At 42.3% G+C, this 27851-nt stretch overlaps 1 protein-coding gene across 1 annotated transcript in view; it reads left to right on the top strand.

Moving 5' to 3' along the window:
* PRKAR1B (protein kinase cAMP-dependent type I regulatory subunit beta) overlaps positions 1 to 27851 on the top strand; it is a 127119-nt gene that overhangs the window by 76671 nt on the left and 22597 nt on the right. Inside the window, exons 7-9 of the mRNA XM_054041070.1 lie at positions 276 to 434; positions 10524 to 10584; positions 14274 to 14395. Of these exons, the coding sequence (XP_053897045.1) occupies positions 276 to 434; positions 10524 to 10584; positions 14274 to 14395 (342 nt within the window). The remainder of the gene's footprint in view (positions 1 to 275; positions 435 to 10523; positions 10585 to 14273; positions 14396 to 27851) is intronic.

Raw genomic sequence — 27851 nt, 5'->3', positions numbered from 1 at the left:
TTGATGCCAGTTAACCACAGGAGCTGAAAACTCAGAGAGTAAATACAATTATTGTGCTGAAGCAAGAAGACTTGAAATTCTGTCCACAAAGCAGGTTGTCACCCTCTTTTGTAACCGAGCGAGGAAACTGTTAGGCTACTGTTTCCTTTCTGTGCCTCCCAGCACTATCCAACTTAGATAGATAGGAAATTATGAATGGGTTTTTAGGTAACTGGAAGTAGAAGGAAAAAGCACAGATAAGTCCCCCGATTATTTTTTCCCTCTTCCTTTTGTAGGTTTATGTAAATGGAGAATGGGTGACCAGCATTGGAGAAGGAGGCAGCTTTGGGGAGCTTGCATTGATCTATGGAACACCAAGGGCTGCCACTGTCAAGGCCAAGACAGACCTCAAACTTTGGGGCATCGACAGGGACAGCTACAGACGCATTTTAATGGTGAGTTTTAAATGTTATGACTTATTCACAGTACTGGTACTATTAAAAGTTTTATGCAGTGCCATAAATGTGCACAACATTTCTATTTTACATTCAAATGATATCGGTGCTAAAACCTCTGCAGTTTAAGGCTCTAAAACAAACAAATGCACATTAAAATAAAACTGTGGGGCTGTGTGCCAGGAGTGAGCATGGGGCTGTGTGCCAGGAACCCCTGAGAACTTCCCCTATCATACATCAGTAATTATTTAAAACTGTGAAACCCTCAAGAGGTCCACATTACTCCTCTAAGCTACCACACATCATCTTCTTGTTGCCAACCCTCTCCTACCCTCCCTCCACACCATCCCATGCTTGTTGCCTTGTGTTGTCTTCATTCTAACTTACACTATAAGCTCTTCTTGGCAGGAGCTCCAAATGAGCTCTTGGCTCCATTACAGTCAGTAGGAAAACTCCCATTGACTTCAGTGAGTCTAGGAAATGAACCCCCTACCTCCCCTGCATCCTTGTTTGTCAACAAAGTGCCACGTTTGTCCATGGCACAATATAAATAAATAACACTGCACGGCCCTAAAACTGCAGGAGCAGCTGCAGAAAGCTCTGTGACTTCGGGAAAAGATTCCTTTCCACACACACACACCCCCCCAAGTCTTTTCAGAGAAGCCTGTCATAGAAGCTGGCCACCTGCAGCATGTGTTAGGCTGTTGATTTGTCGTTAGACCTTGAGTCGTGGATTTATAATGGAAACTTTGACACACGCTTAGCTAAAGCAATGTCTTAGTTTCACCACAATTATTTGTTTTTCTGATGTGAATGTACATACTCTTTTCTCCTCCATAAAATATTCCCTTCCTGCAGATAGTTTACACTCGAATAATGTTATTTAAAGCATCTTTCTTGATAGGAACTTTTCTTCATTGGTTACAATATTTCATTCTGGCCTGGAGCAAATGTTACTATGATTTCTTGGTAAGAAAAGAATGTGTATTAAAAATATATACAGTACAAATGGAATTACTGGGTTGGTAGCTTAAGAGTTTATCAAAGGGATACAATGGCTTTCAGTGTCAGGGTCATTAGTTCACATCCAACTGAGTTCAGCTGTGATGTAATATTTATGCCATTTGATGACTGGTGGGTGCCTGAGTGAAGTGAGTTTGTGGCATACATCTAGTTCTTCATGGACTGGTGTCCATATCACAAAAATCACCAGCACAGCTGGCACTCTCAGTAGAGGAGCTAAAGACTTATTGGAGAAGTAGATGAAATTATTCTTCCATCCTTAGAGATAGGGGGCGGCCCATGCAGGACGGGATTGAGGTTCATTGACAAGCAGCTAGTAATGCCACTGAAGATGCTGTATCAGTTCTGTGGATGAACAGGATGAATACTATTTGAAAGCTGCTTAGTACAGGAGCAGCATTCGTTGACCTTCAATAAGACATTTATTTAAAACTTTTTTTAAACTCATAGGGAAGGAGAACATAACTTGTCCACTAGTACTTGACTAAGGCAATCAAGACAGGTATCTAGAATACTGCTTGAGATGAATCTGCTTGGTGCAAATATGATTCAAAAGTACAAAAGTGAAATTGTAAAAGAGAGAAATAAACAGCACAACTGATGTGTTCTCTGGCTTTTTAAGAAAGGCTGTTTGGTTCTTACTTTATCTAATGCCGTTACACAAGAATAGAGAGGAAAATTTCACAGTCATCTTTGCTTTTGAGGCCCCTTTGGTCTAAAACTTGATGAAAATGGCAATAACTAATCACATTGAAGCTTGTGAACCATTCAGGTTTGATCACTCAGTCCGATGCCCATCTCCATTTGATAACTATCTTAAAAAGCTGGGTGGGCATTTCTGGTGCCAGAAGGAATTTTACTAAAAAGGCATATAACCTGCAGCAGAGGTTGCTGGTGCAAGTATGCTAAACATAGATACAGCTTGACTATCGTGAGCATTTATCTGATTCTAATATATAGATAACTGCCTTTAAAATGCATTTGGAATCCCTTGCTGCTTTCGGTCACTAGGTTCATAGCAAGATGATTTTGTGTATGAGCACTTTGTTGTTTTTACATTTCAGGGTTGTTGTTGTTGTTTTTTTTTAAAGTGGTATCGTTGGTGCCATTAAAAATAGAATGTCTACTGCCCTCCATCAGAGAGTTGCTTAGTATTTTAGATGTCCCACATATTGTCTGGTCTCTTAGCCATTACTTCTGCTCATTGCCATTTTTGTTATCCACTTAAGCATCTCAGTGATGCTTTTAGATTTACTGTATCCATAAATGTAACTTTTTTTTTTCTTGAAGTGGACTAAAGTCTGATGCACACAGTCCATCTAGTTTTTGATTTCATTTGCCATCCATTTGTTGCTTCAGCCTGTCTTGAAAGAACCATGTTAAAACAGATGTATTTCTGCATATTTCATCGTCTCTTCCTAGGCAGCTTAGTGCTTGAGGGTCATATTTAAACTCACTCAACTAGCTGTGATGATAGCAAGCCTCAGGTCAGTTCCTTCAGTTGAGATGTGTAAAGAAACTGCTTGGCATTCATTGCAGTCTTTCACAAAGCATTATAACTTTGAAATTCTATGGGGGTAAAAAAAGTTCTTCTAAACCAGTCAACTCTCCCCGTCACCTCCCCAAATGTTCTTTCGGAGCACACCACCCATCCTCTGTCTAGGAAAGTTATCTGTGTTGTATGTTGCTTGCCTTACCTATGTAACACGTTTGTGGGTATCTTTGCTTTTATGTTTATATCTTCCTGAGTGTGAGTAGTAAGGAATATATGGCTTGGAATTGTCATGCAGCTTAAGTTGCTAAAATGTTGCTGCTGTCTTTGCCATTTGGATTGAAAACCTTTGGGGATAGGGAGCTCCCCAAAATTGCATACAGAGAATGCCACATATACAAGGATAAAAAGAGACAAATGTCCATTTTCTAATAGTGCCCCATACTAAAACACCAAGTCCATCCCCCAGCCAAATCAGCCCTCAGGCTGAGGATATAACACATATTAATCTGTTAAAAAGGTGTTATAATTTCTCCTTTCAGAGATCAAAGGGGTAGCCATGTTAGTCTGGATCTGTAAAAGAGTCCTGTGGCACCTTATAGACTAACAGACATATAGGAGCATGAGCTTTCGTGGGTGAATACCCACTTCTTCGGATGCATGCATACTCTCCTTTCAGAGAGTAATTTACCCGCCCTCCAACTCACTCGACCTGGCTGTTATAGGGGAGGAGTTACAGACTGGACACACAAACTTTGGTCTAGTCAGCCACAACATCACTGAAGTTGTCCACATGAGCCATCTGGCCAATTGTGACCGTCTCACCTCTGATCTGAATGGCTACAAACCCCAACAGCCCCTTTGTCCTGCAGTCGCTGGGGTCTGTCTATGGCATGACAAACCGGCCCTGCTTATACACAGTGAGTTACGTAGGATTGGAAGGGACTTCCTTGATCATCAGGGATTGCAGGCAACCCCATCATATAATCCCATGGATAAATTTATCAAGCTCCATTTTAAAACTGGTTAGGTTGTTTGCTCCCAACACTCCTATTGGGAGGCTATTCCAGGACCTCACCTCTCTGATGGTTAGAAGTCTTCTTCTAATTTCCAGCCTCAATTTATTCACAGCTAGTTACTTATATCCACGGGCTATACTATTGGGACACAACTAATGATCAATCAAGGTTAGTCCCTCCCTATTGTAATGTCTGACTTCATTTATTTTGTTCTGAGCTTGTTTTACCAGCAATGCTTCATACTGCTTTGGATCTGAGAACACTGTTTCTTTTACCACTCAGAAAAATTAAGTCACATCAACTGCACATTTTTGTACAATGTACATTGCATGGTGGCCAAAACATAAACCAAATTCAAAGCCTGCATTCCATTTAACATCTGTGCAATATAGCAGTAGGAGCTTATGGAATACTTTGTTTTCATGGTTAGTATGCATTGTTTCAGTGACTTTTTTTGTGCTCCTTTAAGAATGTACATTTTAAGTATAATTCAATATCAGTTTTATGTAGGGATTAAAACGGAGATGGTATGGTCGCCATTCCAGCACCTCCTGCCAGCATAACCCTTTTATTTGAAACTTGAGCCTTGTTCTACCCTTCGGTAGCCGTTTATTTGGCTTGTCATTCAAGGCGGGGCTTTTTAGGAAATACCCAGTCAACTCCAGCCAGCCCAGCTGTACTTCTGAAAATAAATAAATAAAAGGAGCTGGAGAAGGAAAGCAAAGAGGCGAGCAGAGGGGAAGAAAGGGATAGATTGGAGTAGGAAGAGAGAAAGTAGAGGAGGAAGGGGCAATTTGAGTACCTGTTTGGGGGCATCAGATGTCCTGGCTACCCTAATGTATACAGAACAATGACCAGCCCAGCCCCCATAGGACCTGTTTACAATCTCTGAGTCTATGGTATTTGTTTTTCCCAAGCTGTGTGCTGCTTAAACTAAGTTGGGAGCCTGCTAAGTCTTGAACTCCTCTAAACCGAAGGGATTTGAGCCCCTTTCTGGGATGGAGTTGGTGAACTAATCTGGTCTTGCTTCTACTGACTGACACCAATAGGAACCCTGTAGCTTAGAATTTAAAGGGAGACATTGCCCTCTCCATATTAAAGATTTCTTCTTGTAAATGGGAACAGTAATCTTTTAAGTATGAACTTGTGAATGAGGATTCTGCTTCAGAGAAGGAGGGAGTGGAGGGTGGGTGGAAAGAAGCAGAAGGAGGTGGAGGGGAGACAGATCAGATCAGTTTGTCAAGCTCCCTATTAGTGTAGAATTGTTCCCTAAAGTACACTTACTAGTGTTTTTATCTGTCCTGGTTTTAAGTGTCCCAAACAATGAGACTTCTCCACTTCCTTTGGGAAACTTTTCCACGGGCTAATAGATCTCACAGTAAGGAAGATTTGCCTGATATTCGTCTTAAATTACTCCTTTCTTAACTTCCTCCCATTACTCCTAGTTATGCCTCCTTGTATCCTACATTGTAGTTTCTGTGCCTCCTTGGAGTTTACATCCTTTAGATATTTGTAGATCATTTTCATTTCCTCTCCTTAAAACTCTCTTATTTGTTGATCAGCTAAACAACACATATTTAAACTGTTAATATTTCCTTACAAGCCATTCCTAAATGTGTCAGTTAATTCTTCCCTGAATTCCTTACAATTTGTCTATGTCTTTCTGGTAAGGAGGGACCAGACAGCTCACAACATGCTAGGTATAGTTACACCAAAACCATATATGTTAAGACTATTATCTCTCTGCTCTGTGGTAGGATGTCTTTGCATATACAGATCAAAATTGTATTGGACTTGTTTTTGCTGCAGTATCACATTGCGAACTCACGTCTGACTGTCCATAAATCTCTTTCAGCATTACTACTTTCCAGGTTTCTCTGTCCCGTTGAATATTTGTGCCTTGGATTGCTTTCCCTAGATCTCTTAGCTGTATTTTCCAAACTGAATCTCATTATTTTTCCTACCCCTGTTTCAAATCTCTCTAGGCCCCTTGGTGGTATTTCCCCATTCTGCCAGGTTTTCGCTATGTTCCCAACCTGCAGATTTCATTAGTGTGTTATTGGCTAGATAGGTCTCCTAGATCATTAACGAGGAGCTTATAAAAGAACAGGCCTAACCCAGATCCCTGCAACATTCCACTTGGCACCTCTCTGATTCTCAAGTAGACAGGAAACTAATGGAAAAGTTAGATAGTGCAAAGGATTATGATAGTGTTCAGATTCTGTCTGATTTACATCGACTCTCTGAGGAATGTTTTATGGGACAATCCAGTGCTTTCTTAAAATCTAGATATATTACCCATGACACTTTTCTTTATCCACCAGTTTTGTAATTCTATCACCCTCCTATCCGCAATCAAACTGTGGCCAGTAGCTAGGGCAGGCTACTATACTAAATGGACAAGTTATAAAAAGCAGATGAGATGGCACAAAACAAATGGAAGAATGTGGGAGAAGGCTGGAGATGGGGATTAAGGGAGGCAGAGAAGTAGGAAATCAAAAATTCTCTCTCTGCCTGTTTCCATGTGGTATAAAGGTCAACAATACTGATCTGAATACCAGAACAAATAACCATGTGTTTGTGTTGTAATAATACTGTAGTAATGTTTTCTCTAAAGTATCCCTCTGCTCTACCCTGGAGGCAGTCAAAACACACAAGGATATCCTAAAGTAACAACAAAACATTCTGAACTAAGTTTTATGCCCATGCCTGGGCAAGTGCTTTGGAAGTGGTGAGAGGAAGCGGAGAATCTTTTCTTCTGTAATTGGACAGAGTGCGAGAGCTGATGGCCAAGTAGGGTGGCCTGAAGAACTCAAGACTTTCATGTGAGGGCATTGCTTTGCCCTGCTTTCCTAATGGACAGTGGGGGGGATGTACTGGCTCTTGTACATCATAGCAACGGGAGCAGCCCTAGCCATTTTGCCAGCCAGGGTGGAAAACATTTTTGGCTCCTCCCCACTCTCACCCCCAAATGGCAGACCAAAAACAACAACAAAAAAGCAGAGCCTGCCCAATCAGCAGAGCAAAAATGGCCAGCCAATCACAGCAGAGTAACAACAACAACAACAAAAAGCCGAACAGCACAGTAGTCTGGCACCTGAAGGTGGCGCCCAGGGTGACTGCCTTTGCTCGCCCACCCCTAGAACCGGCCCTGCATCGCAACTCCCACAGCTCAGCATGCTCTCTCCAGCACCCAAGCAGAGTTATGCTTGTCCAAGCACCATGAAACGGCATCCAATTTCAGCATTAATACCTCACTGAGATAAATCGAAGCAATTCCTACATCTCAGAACTATTGTTCCAGGTTGGCTGCAGACTCAGGCACATTTAGTTCATACTTTAAAGCAGGGGTTGGCAACCTTTCAGAAGTGGTGTGCCGAGTCTTCATTTATTCACTCTAATTTAAGGTTCCGGGTGCCAGTAATACATTTTAACCTTTTCAGAAGGTCTCTTTCTATAAGTCTATAATATATAACTAAACTGTTGTTGTATGTAAAGTAAATAAGGTTTTTAAAATGTTTAAGAATCTTCATTTAAAATTAAATTTAAATGCAGAGCCCCCTGGACCGGTGGCCAGGCCCGGGAAGTGTGAGTGCCACTGAAAATCAACTCGCGTGCCACTTTCGGCACCTGTGCCATAGGTTGCCTACTCCTGCTTTAAAGGTTTCTTTCCCAAACACATGAACTAGGCCCTCTCTACACTAGAAAAAAATTGTAACCATATTTAATAGGTGTGACGCAGGGATGCACCTGCCTGATAATACAGATCTCTTAAGCTGTGTGTAGACAGGGTGCAGGCTTTTTAATATGTGGCAGCTAGCCTTGCTCCTTTTTTATTTCTACCAATTGTGTTCCTTCGTTCTAGGTCCTTAGGATGAGGTCTAGGGAAATCATTGGGACTTTTTGTTGCTAGAATGAATTGTCTTGTTTCTTTTGAAGAACTGTCTCCTTGGTATAGTGGGAGTCAGGAAAATTGGACTCCACTTCTAGCTTGCCACCGGCTCTGTGTAACCTTGAGCAAGTCCATTTTCCTCTCTTTTCTCTCCTCCCTTTTGTCTGTTGTATCTATTTAGACCATAGGATCTTTGGCCTATATGGACTATCTCTCACCATGTTTCTGTACATGACCTGGTACAAATGGAATCTCAGTCTTGATTCCGGTCTCTAGGTGCTATCACAATAATAATAAATAATAATAATTAATAATAAACTTCCATTTAATTCTTCACACTTACAATATTCCAGTCAGGCTAGTTTTGTCTGAGAATTCTATAGAACTGCATTGGCATTGTTATAATCTTACAGAATCAAGAGTTTACACACACATTTCTTAAAGAAATTGATGGGCTCTTTGCCCTCAGTGCCAGTCAGGATGTCTAGAGCTCTTACCTTTCTGTCTCTCGTCTAGTTCTCTAAATACTCCAGGCTGTGGTCAGGCAGCCTTTCATGGCTTCTGATTACTGCTTCTTAAAATTCATCTGTGTCCACAGTAATTTTAAAAGCATTTTCCACATCTGTCTCTACATGCCCTGGCCCATCGATCTAAACCACCAATCTGGTTTTCCACAGCTGTCAATTTTGCTGGTCTGGTTTCCACTCTGGATTGCAGGGAGGAGTGCAGGGAGTACACAAGGTCCAGTTTTCCATTCATTGTCTTACAGTGAGCTGTCAGGATTTGGCAAGGTTTGCAGAAACTCCTCCATTTGAAGTTTGTGTTTTTACTCTTGGCATTTCCAGTACTCTGAGGGCCTCTGAGGTAGAGAACATAGTTAGTCAGATGAAGAGGTCAGGTGAAGTTTACCAGTGCTATCTCAGCATGTGAGGAGAGATCCTGGGAGACAAAGGATCATCAGGGGGCTATACAATTGTGAAGGATGGGAGCGATGATGTTGGCTGCTGCTGCTGCTTCTTCTGTGGTGCAAAGACACCTGGTAGAACGTGGCAGCTACAACTGGTCTGGTGGTTCTACTCCAGTACAGAAGGAGCCTAGGAGAGGAGCAAAAATGACAATGACTGCTGCTCTGATGCACAGTGGACCCAGAAGGAGCGTGATTAGCCGTTACTGCTGGTGCTGATGCTTCTATCCCACTGCAGAGCTAGTGTAGGAGTAGAGAGAAGGTGGCAGTAACTGCTGGTGCTGTTATTCTGGGGCCAAATCCAAATCCTGTTGAAATCACTAGAAAGACTCCCCTTGACTTCAGTGAGTTTTGGATCAGACGTATGCGTGGGTGTAGGAGGAGAGAAGTTTAGTTCTTAGTTGTTTGTATAATTGAATAGAGGTATCTGGCTCTGTTCTTTCCAGAGTTTTGTCCCAGTTTTATATTTTCACCCTTACTGGATACTTTGACAATGGAGATTATTATACAGCCCTTTTCTTTTCTCTTCCCAGCACCCATCAACACTCTCCCCTTATGGGAGAACAAGACAAGTGGCTTTTTCTACAGCAAACACTAATATTTATTTATGGCTTATCCACTCACGGTGTGAGTAAATGTGGCCTGGGTTTCCCCATTCCTCAAAAGATTAGCATGTCCTCCCTGCACTGGGCTCTGCCTTCATAGCTCTGGCTAGCAGGTGCTCCTTCTACCAAGATCTTTCACACAGCCGGAAAATGGGCTTGATTCTTATACAGCCCTGCAGGGTGAATAATTGTAAACCAAGCAAATATTGAATGATGGCAAGAACAACCTTTTTCTATGGCTTCCTGTTTGTTACCAGGGACGGGACTCGTTCTTTTAGATCACCTATGACTATACAATGCGGGGAGAAGGGGTGAGATTACTGATGTGTGGGTAAAACTGTTGGGAAAGTTCTGTAGGGCAGGACACCTTTTCTTATGCAAAGAGTAATCTGGGTGCAGTGCATCTTGTATTTGAAAAGTCTAGGGTCATAATTGAATCCCTTTCTGATGTTCTGAAAACTCTTTATGATGGCTGCATGTAACCAGATAAAATGCTACATCATCATAACTTTTTTTCAATAATAACAATAGTAATTTTGTTTGTTTGTATTCCATATGCACCTAAAGGGCCTAACTAGGTTGGGGCACCATTATAGAAGGTGCTGTAAAGATATATATAAAAATAATATAAAATAATACTTAATAGTAAACCCTTGATGAGCCCCATTGAAGCCAAAGGTGTCTGAGCAGGCAGATCAGATTGAATCTGTAATGGGTTTCCTCCCATTTTTTAATTGTAAGCTCACTACTTGTGGGCCTCATGCATAATAATATAAAAAAAAATAATGGAGAGATGCAGCTGCTTAAAATTAATTGCTGAAAAGGAACCAAATTCATCCTTGGTGTCCAGTAACTTCACACAAGTCAGTGGAGTTATATGAGGGATGAATTTGATCCTTACTGACATTACTTATCAAGGATATGGCTTACCCAGACATTTTATGAAGAAAATCTTGCCATAGGCTATTTAAACTGGCTGTGTTTAAGTTTCAGAAAGAAAAAAAAATCAGAAAGAGCAGCTGGAGGAGCAAATCACAAAAATACTTTGTGTAATGTTCTGCCTTTTCTCTCTCTCTCTCTCTCTTTAATAACAGGGCAGCACACTGAGAAAGCGAAAGATGTATGAAGAATTCCTGAGCAAGGTCTCCATTTTAGGTCAGTTGCCCTTTGGACTTCAGTGTTCATTTCTCTGTCACACATGTTGTCTGAATACATTTTGGTCTTTGATGAGACGATGAAAGTGGCAAGTGGTTGAACAGAAGACCTCACAGTATCATCTTCGGCCAAAGAAAAGCATGTAAAAAAATGCAAATGGTTCTTCTCATTAGGACTCATTTTTCTCACCCATACTGTGTACCAAATTGGAATTAGGTGGGTGAAGTCTTTCCTTGAAAATCTCAGTAGGCACTTTGCTAGTAACTTTCTAAGGAATGGTGTCACAAGTGAGCAGTTGAAGAGGGATTTTTGTAATATGAATGTGTTATAAAGTGCTGTTAAATCTTTCCAGCTGACAGGTGAGAAACTTCTTTTTCCTGCAGGAATGATCTTGTAGCCTCTTATATGCATTTAGGTGGGCTAAACAAGCTGACACTACAGATCTAAGTGGGCTTAGATTGTTTTTGTCCTGTTCTTTTATAACCCAGGTCTTACATTCTTAAAACATCTGTTTAGCCTCTTGTCCTTGGATTTTGTATCCCTTTGATTAATGTGATAGCCACGAAATTTGGACGTGTTCTTGATGGCCTTCAGTAGGAAAAACAACAACCCCCTAATGCCTGACCAATCAATCACCATTAGGAGAACAATTTCTAATAAGGAGGACAGTGTTAGATGATACAGTGAGATGCTGATTCTGTGGGAAATGCATCAAGTTCCCGCTTGAAGTCTATCTTTGGCTATTTTAAAAAAAATATATAGGTTAATATACTATATAATTGAATAAAACTCTTCATAGTTTCTATTTAAACAATTTAAGTTTGCTTATTTATGATATTCAGATACCATTTTAGCTGATACGAGCCTGCAAAAAATATACTTAGTGAAAATGTACTTGAACTTCTCAGAAGATCTGGCGTGAGAAATTTGCAATTACACTTGTAATCTTTGATTAATGTCAGGTAAATCATTCATTTATATTCTCATCTTTTCCGGCAGGATGCAAAAGAGCCTTCTCCATTACTTAATTTAAGTCTTCATAAATTAGAAATGCAAATTATGCCAAATTATATGAAATGTTTAAGGAAAAAAAATCTCTGCACCTGCACTAATGAAGTACAATTACAGGAATGAGACATTTAAAAGTAATTTCAGAGATTGAAGTTATTCAGAAATGAACTCCCTTAAGCATGCAAGTTGATACTGTAATCTTATACTCAGTCCTCACTTCAGCAAAACTCCCATAGACTTCATCTCAGCTGCTTTAAAATGCACCGTTATTTGCTGTAGGAGTTTTTCCTCAGTAAGGACTGAATGAAGACTTCAAATTTGGCTTTATTTTCAGTGCAGAAAGTTATTAGACAACATATGTAGTGCTGTGGAGGCATTGAGAATTTAGCTGAAATATGTAAGAATATTTTGTATTTAAATAGTAGATGACAGCTGGCAAACGCAATAGTCATTTGAGACATCTCAGCAATACAATACTGATAAATCAACCCCATTTCCCAGAACTCAGTAATTTATTAATATAAACATTTGATGTTTTGAATATAACTTTTCTGGGTTTGAATACTTTCTCTAACTAGTCAACTATGACATTTTAGAAGTAATGTTTTAAAAATTGCATTCAGACTTATTTAGATTATGATGCGCAGGTTCAATGTATATTTCAAGATATGAGAACATTAATATTTTGAAAACTTTCCTCTGAGGCTGTTTAAATGTGAGATCAAGATTTGCTATGCAAAATTTGGAGATTACAAATCTGCATATAATCTACTTTATCTGCATGTATAAATTTACCTCTGGAACTAAAAGAACTTTAAACAGTTACTTCATGTAAATTCCTCTATAAAGTTTTTATTTGCAAGAACCATTAACCAATGTATTTGTAATGGTAATCAATCCCTTTAGACAAGAGAGAGACTTCGTGACTAGAGCTACAATTAGCTTTGAATTTTTCATAAAGCCAACTGAAGAAAAAGTTTAAAGGGACTCTTTCTTTTCATTGTTAATTACTGCCTCCTTTTTTTTTTTCAATCAGAAAGCCAGTTCTTCCAGTCTTTACAAAAGGGTTTTATGCATATTTTTAATTAAGCTGTATGCTTTTTGAATATTGTATTTACAATATTTTTATGGGCTATGTTTGCAAAGTAAAGGTCATAAATGATATAGGAAAGTAACTTAGTATGTAACCATGGAACAAAATAATTGAAACCATTATTTTTAAGTGCATATGAGGAAAAAAAAACAACAGAAAATGCTCAGTTATATGTATCAAATAACTCTGAACTTACTGCCCCATAGTTTTGTTAAACCCAATACATACTTCTGATTTCTGCCACAGGTTTATTTTAATATGCTTAATTTCAGCAACAAAACTTTTCTTTTTTCATGATGCTTCTAAACAACTTTTTGAATAACAAGAAGAGGAAGCAGGGTAGAGTTTAATAAAGAATAGGCCAAATTAAGTCCTAACATCAGCAGTTGTGACTCTTGACTTCAAGTAATTCAGTAATTCATACTAAAACTTCCGTTTACCCATCATTAGTGAAGTCCTGTTGCATGCATTTTAATGTTTACTAGCAAATTCTGCTTTGAAGACATACAACATTTTTAGGTCATCCTTGGAAAATAAAAGATCCATTCCTGCATTCCCTGTGCACTTCAATTGGCCAAAATTGTCACTGAAATTAGGTTACAACCTTAAACATAACCATGCTAAAACAGCCTGATCTTGCGGCCCTCATCACAATGGGAGTTTTTCCATTGGCTTTAATGGGACACTGATGAGATGCTTGGAACCAGGTTCTCATCTCTCATTGTCTCCTTTGGAGCACAAAGCATACGCCTACACTGCGAGTGACAGTGAGTCTCCGAGCCCAGCTCTACAGACTCAGGGTCACAGGGCTTGTACCCTGGTGCTAAAAACAGCCATGCAGACATTTGGGCTCAGGCTGGAGCTCGGAGCCTAGGAGGGGAGCGGGGCTGCAGAGCCCAAGCTCCAGCCCAAGCCAGCAAGCCTGCACGGCTGTTTTTAGCGTTGTGGTACAAGCCTCAGGCTGTAGACCCGAGCTCTGAGTCTCACGGCTGGGGGGCTGCCCTGTTCAGTGTAAATGTACCCTCAGAAAACAGGCTGTAAATAGGTAACTGAGAATCCCCTCAGCAGGGAGGAACTCTCACTGGTGTAGCCAATAGCACTTGCTCCTGCACTAACTTTCTCTCTGGTGCTGTGGAGTTCATCAGAGGCAGTGGAACTCCACTCTGCCCTTTCGCAGCTGGGCTCATACACCGCTCATATCGTAGGATAGCTCCTAGTCTGCTCAAATACACTGCGGGTCAGGGGCAGCACAGACCAGACTCTGGAATCGGGGAGATATAACTGTCTGTTGCTACCTAACTTTTAAAATTATTCACTTCATCTTGGGCATCAGAAATCACACAGCTAGTCAATACTTTCATATTTCCTGAATAGAGATTCAGGCAGAAGGCACCGATGAAATAAAAGTGAACATTTACTCTCCCCCAGGGTTTCCTCCTTTCCCTCTCTAAGTAAATAAAAGTGAAAATTTCATTGTCTTCTAATATTTCTTTTTAAATAGAACCAGAAGTATCGGGTTAGATGTGAATCCTGTGTCAAAGTTAGACACTTTTACAGTAAAGCTGTATCATCTTTTATATTTTAGAATCATTGGACAAATGGGAACGCCTTACAGTAGCGGATGCACTAGAACCCGTCCAGTTTGAAGATGGAGAAAAAATTGTTGTGCAGGGAGAGCCAGGGGATGACTTTTTCATCATCACAGAAGTAAGTGTGGCTTTCTGACAGAATTTCCCCCGGTGTGGTTATGTTCAAGCGATTGGAATGAAAAAAGTTGGCCAAATTTAATCTCAGTTCAACCATTGTAAATCTGGAATAACTCGACTGAGGTTAGGAGAGTTACTCCAGAATCAACTGAGATCAGAATCTGTACCATTGGCTTCTAGGGGGAAGTGTGGCAGAGGTGGAGCTGCTAAGTAATAATCTAAGAATACTGATGTGTAATGTTATGAATACTGTATGTGGCATGGTCAGTAAGGTAGAGATACTGTATAGCTGTGCTGGGTTATTAGATTTCCTGTAGGAATGTATTGATCTAGCTTAAGAGGGGGATGTTGTCAAAACGAGCAAGAAGGCAACGCAATGGCTCTAGATAATTGTGATGGGGTGTTAATCTTTTCCAGGCTAATGTGGGGTGACTGAGGCTCAGAAGGGACTAATTAACCTGATAGGCCACACCTGAGGGAGGGATTAGGCTGACAGGCAATCTCTAAGGATAGAGCCCGCTGAGCAGGAGCCGGAAGGGCTGGTATAAGGCCAAGAAGGGAGGACAGAAGGGGCTGTACTGTGGGTTTAGAGAGGGAAAGGAGGAAACCCTGGGGGAGAGTAGAAGCCCTGAGATCCAGGCCCTGAAGAAAGAGTTTACCCAGGAGGGTGGTGGAGTGAAAACCTGATAGAGGTGGAGTAGGAAAAGGCTTGGGGTAACTGCAGTAAGGTTTGGGACAGTGCAAACCTTGGCCCAGCGGGTCCTGGAGCTGGAACCTGGAGTAGAGGGAGGGCACAGGTTCCCCTACCAGACACTGAGGAAGTGGTATAGCCTTGGATTGGAGGGCTACTGATACCCGAGAAGGGGAAAACTATAGTGACCTGACCAGAGGGCCAAGCCATGAAGAGGGAGCAACTGAGTCACAAAAGAGGAAGCACCGAAACTCCTGGTGCGCAAGACGGGCTGCAGCATGAACAAGAGAGAGATCAGGGCAACAGACCGAGTGGTGTTACTCCCCAGACACAGCCACCCCAGCGATGAGTGAACCCTGTGACAATAAGCATCCTCCTAACAAATGCTTGGGGGGCAATTCCAAGACACTGGCTATTAGTGGTGAAGATGACTTCCAGGCTCCAGCCCAGAGTTCCTCAGCTGTTTTGCCAAGTTTGGGACCGTAGAGATCAAAAGGACCCTGAATAGTGAAAAGGACTCTCTCTGGAGAGAAAGGGAGTGGAAGCTGAGTGTCTGCTGTCTTTGGAGACGTGGAATACAGACACTGGTCTTGTGGGAGTGGCTGAAGCAGTTGGGGCCTTCCCCAGCCCTGGGCTTATGCCTCAGGGAAAGATAGGCATAAAGATAGGGGGGGAGGGATAGCTCAGTGGTTTGAGCATTGGCCTGCTAAACCCAGGGTTGTGAGTTCAATCCTTGAGGGGGCCACTTGGGGATCTGGGGCAAAATCAGTACTTGGTCCTGCTAGTAAAGGCAGGGGGCTGGACTTGATGACCTTTCAAGGTCCCTTCCAGTTCTAGGAGATGGGATATCTCCATTATTATTATTATTATTATATAGACTATATGTTGTTTTAAGATCTGTTTTCTCTGAAATGCTTGAGTTCTAAATAAACAGTACTTTTGCTTTAAGAAGGTGCTCCCAGAAGGAACAGAACTGCAGGTACTGAACCAAACTCGGGTCTGCTGAGATACTCACAGTTAACACCAGAGATCTGCAAAGTCTGGTCTGAGAGTGAGAGAATCATGGGATTCCCTCCTCACTTCCTCCCCACCCAAGAGAGGTGAAAGCTTGAGGCCTGAGGTGGGGCGGGAGGCACTCAAAGAGACCAGGAGGGGTCAGAGGTGCAGTTAGCCCAGCAACTGTGACAGGTGGTAGCGGTAATCTGTTCCTCTACTTTGCTTAAACCAAATCTGGGTGGCTTTCTCACTTGCTCTCACACAGGCAGTCAGACCAGTCAGGCAGCTGAGACATCCTTTGGGAGGTCATCTGACACTTCCCTTTCAGCTCCATCATCTCCCTTCTGCCTCACAAGCAAGCAGATGTTGATGGGTATTTTACACACACTCACAAATATAATGTGACTTGGAGCAAGAAGATAATGTAAAAATGACTGAAAAATACAAAAACAGCTTTAGTGTGTGACCATATTCTTACAGTGGAACCCTCACTCCATCTATCCACATCCAAGAGTTTTGGCTGCATAGTTTCTATTGCTAGCTCAGGGAACATACATATACAAAGGTATAGACCCTACCCATTAAGCCCCACTCTAGAATCATTAGGTGCCTGCAGAGCAGCATCTCAGAATTTTGTGAGGGCAGCCAGAGCTCCCTTGGCTCCCTCAGGGCCGCCCAGAGAGGGGGGCAAGTGGGGCAATTTGCTCCAGGCCCCGAGCCCCGCAGGGGCCCCGACGAGAGTTTTTCAGGACCCCTGGAGTGGGGTCCTTCACCGGGGGCCCCGAAAACTCTAGCAGGCCCCGGGCCCCCGGAGCTTCTTCCGCTCCGGGTCTTCGGCGGCAATTTGGCAGCGGGGGGTCCTTCCGCCCCGGGACCTGCCACCGAAGTGCCCTGAAGACCCCCGGCGGGGAGTCCTTTCGTCCCGGGACCCGCCGCCGAAGTGCCCTGAAGACCCGCGGTGGGGGATCCTTCCGCCCTGGGACCCACCGCCGAAGACCCCAGGCCCCCTGAATCCTCTGGGCGGCCCTGGGCTCCCTCCTCTCTCGGATTTTTGGGCAGGTGCCTCTGCATAAGGCAGCCAGCATATGACCCACAGTGAATATAGTGTGTATAAAACGCCTTTTTTTCTTCCTTTTTATGCGGGTGCTGAAGCACTGAAGAAACTTTGGACCTGGCTTCCCCACCTTTGATGCCCACAAAATTTTGAGTGCAAGTCATTGCATCTGCATATCAAGTAATTAAAATGTCTAAATGACATGAATTGTGCCCACAAAAAACTGGGTGCAAAAAGGGAGGACAGATTTTAAAAATCCAGTCCTTACTATATTTTTAGTTAGTAAAACAGCTTGTATGTAAGCAGCATTTAGAAAATATAGCTTCTTTGTCAACCAACACAGTGTACATTTCTACAAGTTTTCTAAAAAATTTGTGGCTCCGTGGAGCAGCAAAAGGCTACAGTACTAACTAAATTTTCTTAGCCATCAAATCCAGTGTGGAAAATTGGCAGCCTTCTTAAGAGTTACCAAAGGCCTTTATTTTCCTCCTCTTAACCGAACAGCTGCGAAGACTTGAATGGGTAGCAAAGCACTAGCACTGCATACTCATGTACTATCTGTTCTTCTATCCCTCCAGCCATTCATCCATTCACTCCTAGAATTTCATCTACATGTTTCTCACTTTGGAAGCTGCCTGTGTTTTTCTGCGTTAAAGAATGAAATCCCCTTACCAGTTATTTTATATACAAGTTACACTTGTGCCTGCTTGTGCTGCTGTAGTTCTGGGTTTGTAGTTTGAACTTCATTTCACAGAGGTTTATGGCTCAGATATAAAACTTTTTTCAGGAGATGTGAGCAGAGCCATCAGGAACAAATTATTTTGCAAACTTTGATTGAAAGTAGTTTGGCTGGTTTGCAGTTACATATGTCCAAAAAATATTAGCTCCTTTCATATTCTTTTTTTTATTTATGGCCTTACATCCACAAATACTCTACAAACATTACCGAGTTATTTGCATGCTATAAATACAGGAATAATTTCACATGCAACTGAAATGCAGTCACTTTTGGGGTGTGATATGGCAGCTGTTTAACAGTACACAGTGACACTATGCAGAAGCAATTTTAGACTGGATTTTTATTATATATTATGCTAATGCAAAGTGAAAATGAGTCAACAATGTGATGCAGTTACAAAAAGGGTTACTATCATTCTGGGGCATATTAATGGGAGTATCATATGTAAGACACTGGAGGTGATTGTCCCCCTCTACTCGGCAGTAGGGCCTCAGCTGTGTCCAATTCTGGGCACCACATTTTAGGATAGATGTGGACAAGCTAGAGAGTCCAGTGGAGACAAATGGAGAGTCCAGTGGAGACCTATGGGGAAAGGTAAAAACAACTGGACATGTTTAGTCTTGAGAAAAGGAGGCTGATGGGGGACCTGATAATCTTCAAATATGTTAAGAACTGTTATAAAGAGGATGTGGATCGATTGTTCTTCATGTCCACTGAAAGTAGGACAAGAAGTGATGGGCCTAATCTAGGGTTACCATTCGTCCGGATTCCCCCGGACATGTCCGGCTTTTTGAGCTAAAAATAGCGTCCGGGGGAATTTGTAAATGTCCGGACTTCTCCCCCCTCCCCCCCGCAGAGCGCGCGCGGCTAACAGGGCAGCCGGCTGGATGGTGCCACTTACATGGGGCTCCAACAGCCAGAGAGAGCCCCTCCTCCTCTCCCCTGCAGCAGAGATCACTCCCTCTCTCCCTCCCTCCCTGCATTCGCAGATCGCCTCTGGCAGTCTGGAGCTCCTCCCCCGCTCCTCCTCCCCGGCACGCTGTTCTGAGTGGCAGGGTAAGGGGGCCAGGGGGTCGGAGAAGGGGCAGGGAGGTTCTGGAGGGGGCAGTCAAGAGACGGGGGGGGGTCGGGAGTTCGGGGGGAGCTTTTTTGGGGGGTATGGATAAGGTTTTGGGCAGTCAGGGTACAGGTAGGGGGTAGGGTCCTGGGGGGCTGTTAGGGTGGGGGGGTCCTCAGGAGGGGGCAGATAGGGGACAAGGAACAGGGAGGCTTAGGTAGGGGGTGGGGTTCTGGAGGGCAGTTAGGAGCAGGGGTCCCATGAGGGAGCAGTCAGGGGACAAGGAGCGGGGGTGGGGGTTGGAAGTTCTGGGGGGCGGGGCTGTCGGGGCCAGGGGTGGGAAGAGGGATCGGAGCAGTCAGGGGACAGGGAGCAGAGGGGTTTAGATGGGTCGGAGGTTCTGGGGGGGGGGCTGTCAAGGGGTGGGGAGTGGTTGGATGGGGCGTGGGAGTCCCAGGTGTCTGTCTGGGGGTGGGGGTGTGGATAAGGGTTGGGGCAGTCAGGGGACAGGTAGGGGGTACGGTCCGAGGGGGCCAGTTAGGATGGGGGGAGGGTCTCAGGAGGGGGCAGTTAGGGGACAAGGAACAGGGAGGCTTAGGTAGGGGGTGGAGTCCTGGGGGGCAGTTAGGGGCAGGGGTCCCAGGAGGGGGCAGTCAGGGGACAAGGAGCGGGGGGAGTGTTGGGGGTTCTGGGGGCGGGGCTGTCAGGAGGCAGGGGTGGGGAGAGGGATCGGAGCAGTCAGGGGACAGGGAGCAGATTATTATGTACAATAGGTGTGTACTTAGAAAAAGCAATGGCCCAGCTTCTGAAGCTTTGAAACAATCACAGGGACTTCTGGGATTGATGTCCCAAAGGGTGTCTCCAAGTTTATATAGGTTTGTAGCTCTCACCATATAAGGTTCCCTAGGAGTGTCAGTCCTACCACAGATTTTAAATAGTTGGCACCATAGTTTTTGTTAACCTGCTAGATAAGCCACCCATGTTTTGTTAACCTTCATAGTTGTTTTCCTCTATAACGTTACTTTGAGGTGCTAACATTCCGACCATGTTGGCCCTTCACAGGAACATTCCTGGTACATGAGGTAGCACCTAACATGATTTGTCCAAAGAAATGTATACATTCAGCAGCGCTCAAATGGTAACTTGAATTTTTGATTAGCCTAGTTAGTATGTTATGCCTCTTACACTTGACATTCAAACTGTTTTCTGATGCTGTTGGTTTGGCAATCATCTGCGTTGATTTTTGTGGCCAGTCGTAATTATATGTTTATTTAGCTGTGAGTTTGCAGCCCTGTTTTGATTCCAGGAAATAATAATGTTGTTCTGTAAACTATTGTATAGTATCTGCCTGATACAATACCAGCTGTTCAATATGAAGAGGAAGATATTATTGAGTTGGTTGGATTTTCATTTGTTGTAATAACCAATTTGCAGCACCTAGATATGGTGTCTATGACAAATAAATTAATAAAACCAATAGATTATTTTGTGACAATATAGACAGTATTTGTTACAAAACAATTCAAATGTCTTGTGGTTCAGTGCAGCAATAACTTTGTATTTCAAATATACAAATACCCATACACACAGTTATTGACAATACATGCTTTTATGCTTTTTTATTTAACCTAATATCTATGGCTACTTTCCTCCAAGGATCTCTGCACACTTTAAAAGGTTGATTAAACCTCACAACAACACTACAAAGTAGATAACCATTATTCCCATGTTACCGACGGGTGACCTGAGTCACAGAGAGGTTAAGGGCAGTGTCCATTAATTGAGAGTGCCTCCATTTTTTCCTGAAGTGCTGAGTACCCACCGCTCCCATTGACTTCAGCTGGAGATATCAGTCCTCAGCACATCTGCAAATGTCTCAGACTGGATGCCCAAAAAAGGGTAAAGTAACTAAATTAGTGCCCACTTGTGAAAAACAGGGCCTAGATGCTTTGGGTCAAAGTGAGTCAGTGGCTAAGTAAGGAACAGAACTCAGGATTCCTTTCTCCCACTCTACTTACATGGCCCCACCCTGTCAACATAAGGCACTTCCGTTTTCTAACTCATTCTGGCCTTTTCTCTGTCCCTGAAGGGGCAAGGTATGTGGCGCCCTCCAAAACCAGTGAATGTTTGCAGATTTGCTATAAATTAGCTGTCTGGCCTTCCTCCTGCAATCAAAACTTTCACACTCCAGGATGATCAGAAAAGCAACCACAAAGTAAGCCATGAATAATTTTCTGCTGACAGCGTACAGTGATGGAGTCCATCTTTCTCTTAACAGGCGCATTGAGTATTTTTGTCACCTGGAATAATCTCCACTGCCTTGCATTTGTTCACTCATCCTGCTAGTACCATAGCACTCTTTCCACACAATCCTTTGGCTTATTTTATTACTTATATTGTCAGTGTTCAAGCCGCAGTTCAGGAAAGCATCCCTGTTATGCATTACAGTATTTAGCATTCCTAAGCACGTGTTCACGTCCCATTTGAAATCAAAGTCAAGCACTTTTAAGTGCTTTCATGAACAGGGATGGCCTATGCAGGCATTTAAGTGCTTTCCTGAATGATAGTTGTGATCATTAAAGAGATTTATTAAAAAAAATACATATCTACACTGACACAATATGTCATACACCACATAAAGATGAGCATTGGGGGCCCATTTCTTCCCTTAGTTATATCTGTGTGACTCCGCTGACTCCAGCAGGATTGCACTGATGGGAAAGAGGGAAGAATGTTGCTCAAGAAGTGAGAGAGACTCTAGTTTTACTGTCTGCACTAATAATTTTAGCCTCTTTTGAGATCTATGGAAGAAGAGTGCCACAAAAGTGCTAAGCATCGTCATCCATACTTTACAGAAGAGGAAACAATAATTTATATTCCAGTACTCCCTAGAGGCTTCAACCAGTCAGGACTCTGTTGTGTTAGGCCCTGCCCCAAAGAAGGGTTCACATGACTTTGGTGTGTCTACACAAACATTTAGTTTGTGGCCAGCTGCACTAGTGTACTGCACAATGAGTCTCTGTGTGGACCCTGCTGACATGCTCTAACAGTTCCTTCATGCACTTTGATCTATCCTGCTTTGAAATAGGAGTAGATCAAAAATGTATTAAGGAACTGTTACTGCACTTCAGCGCGCTCCATACAGACACTCTTGTGCGACAGGCTAGTGTAGGATAGGTTCACATCCCAGCTTGCTGCAAACTAAATGTTCGTGTAGACAAGCCCTTACTTGCACAAAGTCAATGTCACAACCACGATAAAAACCCTGGCCCATATCTAATACATCTATCCTCATTGTCTGCCAAATGAGTAGCATAGCCCCTCTCTGTCCCCATTTCCTTATATGCAAAACTGAGGTAATGATACTAGTAACAGAAAAACCCTACCCATTTAAGATGTCCGTAGCCACATGTACTGGAGGTAGGAAAGTATTATTAGCCCCATTTTGCAGCTAGGCAAACAGACACAGGGCGTGCATTTGTGTCTGTCTGTCTCTCTCTCTCTAGTGATAAATATATCTTCAGGATTCCAGGACAATTAAACTTTTCTTCCACCCTAAATTTTCATAAACACCCATACGATGTCTTCCTGCATTAGATGTAATTTTTTTTTTACCTTCTGTACCATACTTCATAATTTAAAGATACAAGAAATCAGTAGTGATTTTATCCTTTAATAGTAATGAAATAACTATTGGCCCCAGATTTATTTACTACTGAGTTGAAACTGTTTTAAAAAAAATCAAAACGGCAGGCTCTGTATTTTCAGACATTTACAGATCTTGTTTTCCACTACGCTTTTCACACAACAAACTCAGGCTTTCTCAGACTAGACAGATGTGGAATGTATCTGTTGGATTCCAAGGTCATGGAATTATTCCATATGAGATTCCTGGCACAGAGGTGCAAAACTTTAAGCACCATGCAGCAATTGTTACCATAAAAGAATTATATTTTGGCAAGTGTAACTCATAACAGATGTACAGTTTCTAACAAATAAATTGCACTTGTATCATAAACTACCCAACACTAGGAAGGCTTTATTCATTTGACTTCATATAAAGCAAGTATTTTTAACTACCATTTTAAAGTAGGAGCCTGCTAAGTTAAAACTCCAGTAAAAAAAAATGTAAATCTAAATAAAATGTCATTCAAATGGGGCCTAATTCAGCTGAGTTCAATTAGTGCTTTGCCATTAACTTCAGTGGGAGCGGGATCAGGGCCATGGTACCAGGAGAAAGGACTGTTATAGTTGTCTGCTATTCAGGCTACTGGAAAAGTTAACAGGCAACAGTAGTGAGAGAGGAAGTTGTTTTCATATGCTGGTCTGTAAATTCAGCCCAAAACTTGGCACAGTGGTGCAGTACCTAAAAGAAAGTTTTTCTGATTCAGCTGCCAGAAAATGCAGGGTCCACAGCTGCGAAGTACTACGCTGCGTCTTTCAGCTCCCACCATTCCCTATATCAGACTCTTTGGATCCACTTATCAGTACTAAGCACCACATATGGCATAGAGTTATGTCATGGAACTGCCCTGAGTATGCTCAGAATGTCCTCTGAGTTCAGTTGCATACTGAGAGCTTATCATGTCTGGTTGGTAACTGAGCCGCTGCCATATGCCTGTGGCAGTCCTTAAAGCTTGGAAAGGCTTAAGGAACATATACATCCCCACAGAAAAAGATACATCAGGAAAAGTTAGTGAAAGGTTTAGGGTGATGCCAAATTATAGTCATGTAGGACAACTTACTGGAGCTCTTTGCATGGGTTCTCTTCTATCTCCCAACCCTGCTAAGTACTCTTAGGCACAGGAAATAAAACTGTGTGCATTATGCAGCTTGACATGCGATAAAGTTCAAGGAAAACTGGAGAATATCATATTAGATGTAATAATGAGCAGTTGCATATTGGACAATAGTTTTAAAATCCAGTATAAAAGTCATCCATTTAATAATAGTAGCTTTTGATAAGTAAAAGAGAGATGGGATGATACTGACCTCCTTTGTAAAGCCCTCTGAGATCTACTGATGAAAAGCTCTATATAAGAGCGAGGTATTATCATTATTATTATTTATTATTATCATCATCTTAGTGGTAAGAAAAGGAGATGATGTCAGGTCTCCTGGTTCGATTCTCAGCTCTGCCAGTAATTCACAGTATGGACAAAATTTTAACATCCTTGTGTCTCTATCCCTATTATATAGATCAGAGAAAATAATAAATCTTACAGCACTTTACAAAGGTGGGTGAAAGATGCTCTTTAAGCACCAAATATTATTATTACTATGAAAACCAGGCAAATGAGAAATTGCATAATTACAGGAAGTGACATAGAGTCCTGTGGCACCTTATAGACTAACAGAAGTATTGGAGCATAAGCTTTCGTGGGTGAATACCCACATGCGTCTGACGAAGTGGGTATTCACCCACAAAAGCTTATGCTCCAATACTTCTGTTAGTCTATAAGGTGCCACAGGACTCTTTGTTGCTTTTTACAGATCCAGACTAACACGGTTACACCTTTGATACTTGACGTAATTGCAAGGTGGGTCCTAAATAAGGAATGAACAGAAATGATTTGTCTACCGTGTAAAGGCTATTGAAAATGAATGCATACAGCAGGACACTTGACAGAACTGATATGTAGAACTGTGCTTGAACGATTATCTTCAAGCACAACTATAGCTATCATGGGAACCATTCCTATTGACTTGGACATTTCAATCAGGGCCTCGGTTTGATGCTCCTGTCTGGGCAGGGACATATTGTGAACAATCATGACCGCTGAAAAGTGTTTGAGATTAGAACTCCATAGATTCCATATGGTTGCAAACCATGTTCAAACCATGGTTAGATTGAACAAGGTTTGCACTCTGGTTAAAAACACTAACATGGAGAGGCCCTGTATAGTAGGAGTTAAGGGGGACTCAGCACCTTGCAGGATTAGGGCTTTTTGTGGTAAATGTAGGCTTGTGTATTATTGCAAAACAGGCTTTTGAAGATTTATGGAGTAAAAGCTGTTTAACAAAAAAAAAAAAGAAAGAAAGAAAGAAAGAAAGAGAAAGAAAGAAAGAAATAATAATGGTCCAATTGTTTCCTGCTTTAAATTGTTACCCTTTGACACTATAACCTAAAAGAGACCCCTTTGGCACATACCCCTACAACAAGCAGGAGAACTACAAAGTAAACCTCTTCCGTAGGGTTAATGAAGTCACTGCCTTAGGCACACTCCGCTATCACATATGATAATCTCTTTAAAATACAACGTGATTAATTATTAATTAGGAAGATGAATGTTGTCTAGAAAAGGAGTTTCAAAGGCTACAATCAGAACTGCTTAGTGTCACCAGGATTTGGTTGATAGTGAATATGTTTGTCAAGGGCTGCGCAGTACAGCAACTTCTACTATACCTAAAACAGTAAATGAAAGAAACCAAAATAACAATAAGTGCCTGAATTTCCTGGGCTGTAGCTGGTTTAATAACAAAAGAATTATTTTACCCAGAGTCCTTGCAACACGGGTTGATTCTGTTTCCATCTGGTGTCACCACTTGAGCTTAAATATTACAGCTCACATGAGCTCCAGTTCAGCATCCCATCCCTTCTGTGTTTGTACAGTAGGGTCCTGGTCTGTGACTAGCTCTCCTAAGCACTATGGTAATACTAATAATAATTCAGGACAGTACTTAAGCATGTGCCTAACTTTAAGCATGTGCTTAAGTCCCTTTGAGGTCAAGCACTTAAAGTTTAGGCATGTGCTTAGTAGTTGCTGTCCTAAATAGGGATGTGATTAAGTACATGCTGCAGTGCTTTGTTGAATTCAGCAATCCAATCCAGCAATATATGGGCCCGATCCAGCTGTTGGTGATGTCAGTGGGAATCTTTCCATTGAATTTAGTGAGCATTGGATCAGGCCCTATAGTTGTAACCTGGAGTGCATTCTGGCTGTGTGGGAGGCTGACCTCTTCTGAAGAATGGAGGCACAAAATAGGTTATAAAATAACCGACCTAGCTCTCTGAACCATGACCGTGTGGGAAAAGCCTATGCAAACAAGCTTTGCTACCCTTCATTCTCAAGATCATCCCTCCCCACCTACCACCACCATGGAGCAAGAGAAAGAAAGGAGCCACTCCTTCTCATCAGGAACACCATCTTTGTGGTAATTGACCAGTGGGTCAGTCTAAAGCAGCTGGTTGCTTCTGTCCTCTCCCCACCCGGGTCCCAGTGTCAAAGGACCTGAATCACCCCTCTCAGCTGCCACAGCTTCTGGCTTTTCCTCCTTGCTTCCTGTCTTCCCATCTCCTTCCTCCACCCCACATATTTATGACTGCTGCGATACGGTTGTGTATTTTAAACTCGGCAACAAATCAAAACCTGAGTTGGATCATTTTAACTATTCATTTGCTAAAACTCATGATTGTGGGCATTTCCCATCTGTTTTACCATGTCAGTTTGTTGTAGATTTCATTGTTGGTGTATGGTAGAAACCAGGACCTCTGAATTTAAGTTCCATGAGTTGCTCTGCACCCTGGGCCTTGACAATAATGTGTAATGGTAAAAATAACATGCAGTGAATGCACTGTTAACACTGCAGAGAACGCCATGGTTTGTCACATAAATAAATGCAAAACTCTTTTGCTCACAATCAAAATTAACTCCTGTTGAGCCACCCATTGCTGATAACACATACATCAGCGAGTTGCCTGTAAACTAACTGTGAAAATAAAGACTTTTTTAAAAGAGATAATGTAAAGAGGAGAATAATGTAAAAAAACATGTTCACATCTGACATTATTACAGAAAATATTCCCAGCCAGTCTGGCCAATGCAGGGCATTTGTGTCAAGTTTCTGAGCGCAATAACTTTCAAAAAATGAGACATTATATCCTAAAATCACATAGTAAAAGTATTATACATAACATTTAAACAAACACATTCTGTCTTAGCTACTTAGTTGTCTTATATGGCCCCTATTACTGAACACATCACAATCTTCAGTGTATTTATCCTCACAACAATAGGGCAGTGTTGTTATCCCTCTTATACACGAGGGACTGAGGCCTAGGGAGACTAAGGGCAGGTCTTCACTACGGGGGGGGGGGGGGGGGTCGATTTAAGATACTCAAATTCAGCTACGTGAATAGCGTAGCTGAATTCAACGTATCGGAGCCAACTTACCCCACTGTGAGGACGGCGGCAAAATCGACCTCTGCGGCTCCCCGTCGCCGGCGCTTACTCCTACCTCCGCTGGTGGAGTAAGCACGTCGATTCGGGGATCGATTGTCGCGTCCCGACGAGACGCGATAATTCGATCCCCGAGAGATCGATTTCTACCCGCCGATTCAGGCGAGTAGTGTAGACCTAGCCTATGTGACTTGCTCACTTAGGAAGTCCCTGGCAGAGAAGAAAATGGAATCCCATCTTCTGATCCCCGAGCTAGTGCCCTAACTGGTCCATCCTTCCTCCTCCATCTGAAGCTTTACGTTTTCAAAAAGCTTCACACACATTTATCAGATTAATGTAATCGCAAATTAAGGTTTTCATAAATAGCTACTGTGAAGCAATAGGATTTCAGGGGTTGGTTTTGTTTTTTTAAACGAGACCAACATTTTCAGTGTCGGGTGCCTGAAGTTATGCACCAAAACATAAGTGGGCTATTTTTCAGAGAGGCAGTCTCACAGCAACATCCACTGAGGTATTTTATACTTCAAAATTACTGGCCGCAATTTGTAACTTTTTATAAACTATTATTTCCCCAAAATTTTAAGATCCAGATCCTTGGCTACATCTGAGGAGTACAGAGTTCAAAGGGTGTGCTTAATGCCCTTCACCTTGCCATTCCCTTGAACATGGGGCCAGTTTGGGAATATCTGATCCCCAGGTATAAATTAAAGCAGCCTCAGGGATGCTGTAATTTAAGCCTC

This window comes from Malaclemys terrapin, chromosome 10 (assembly GCF_027887155.1).
Source record: "Malaclemys terrapin pileata isolate rMalTer1 chromosome 10, rMalTer1.hap1, whole genome shotgun sequence".
Classification (NCBI taxonomy): domain Eukaryota; kingdom Metazoa; phylum Chordata; order Testudines; family Emydidae; genus Malaclemys; species Malaclemys terrapin.
Note: the sequence above shows the minus strand (reverse complement) of the source record. Positions and strands in the feature narration are given on the sequence as shown.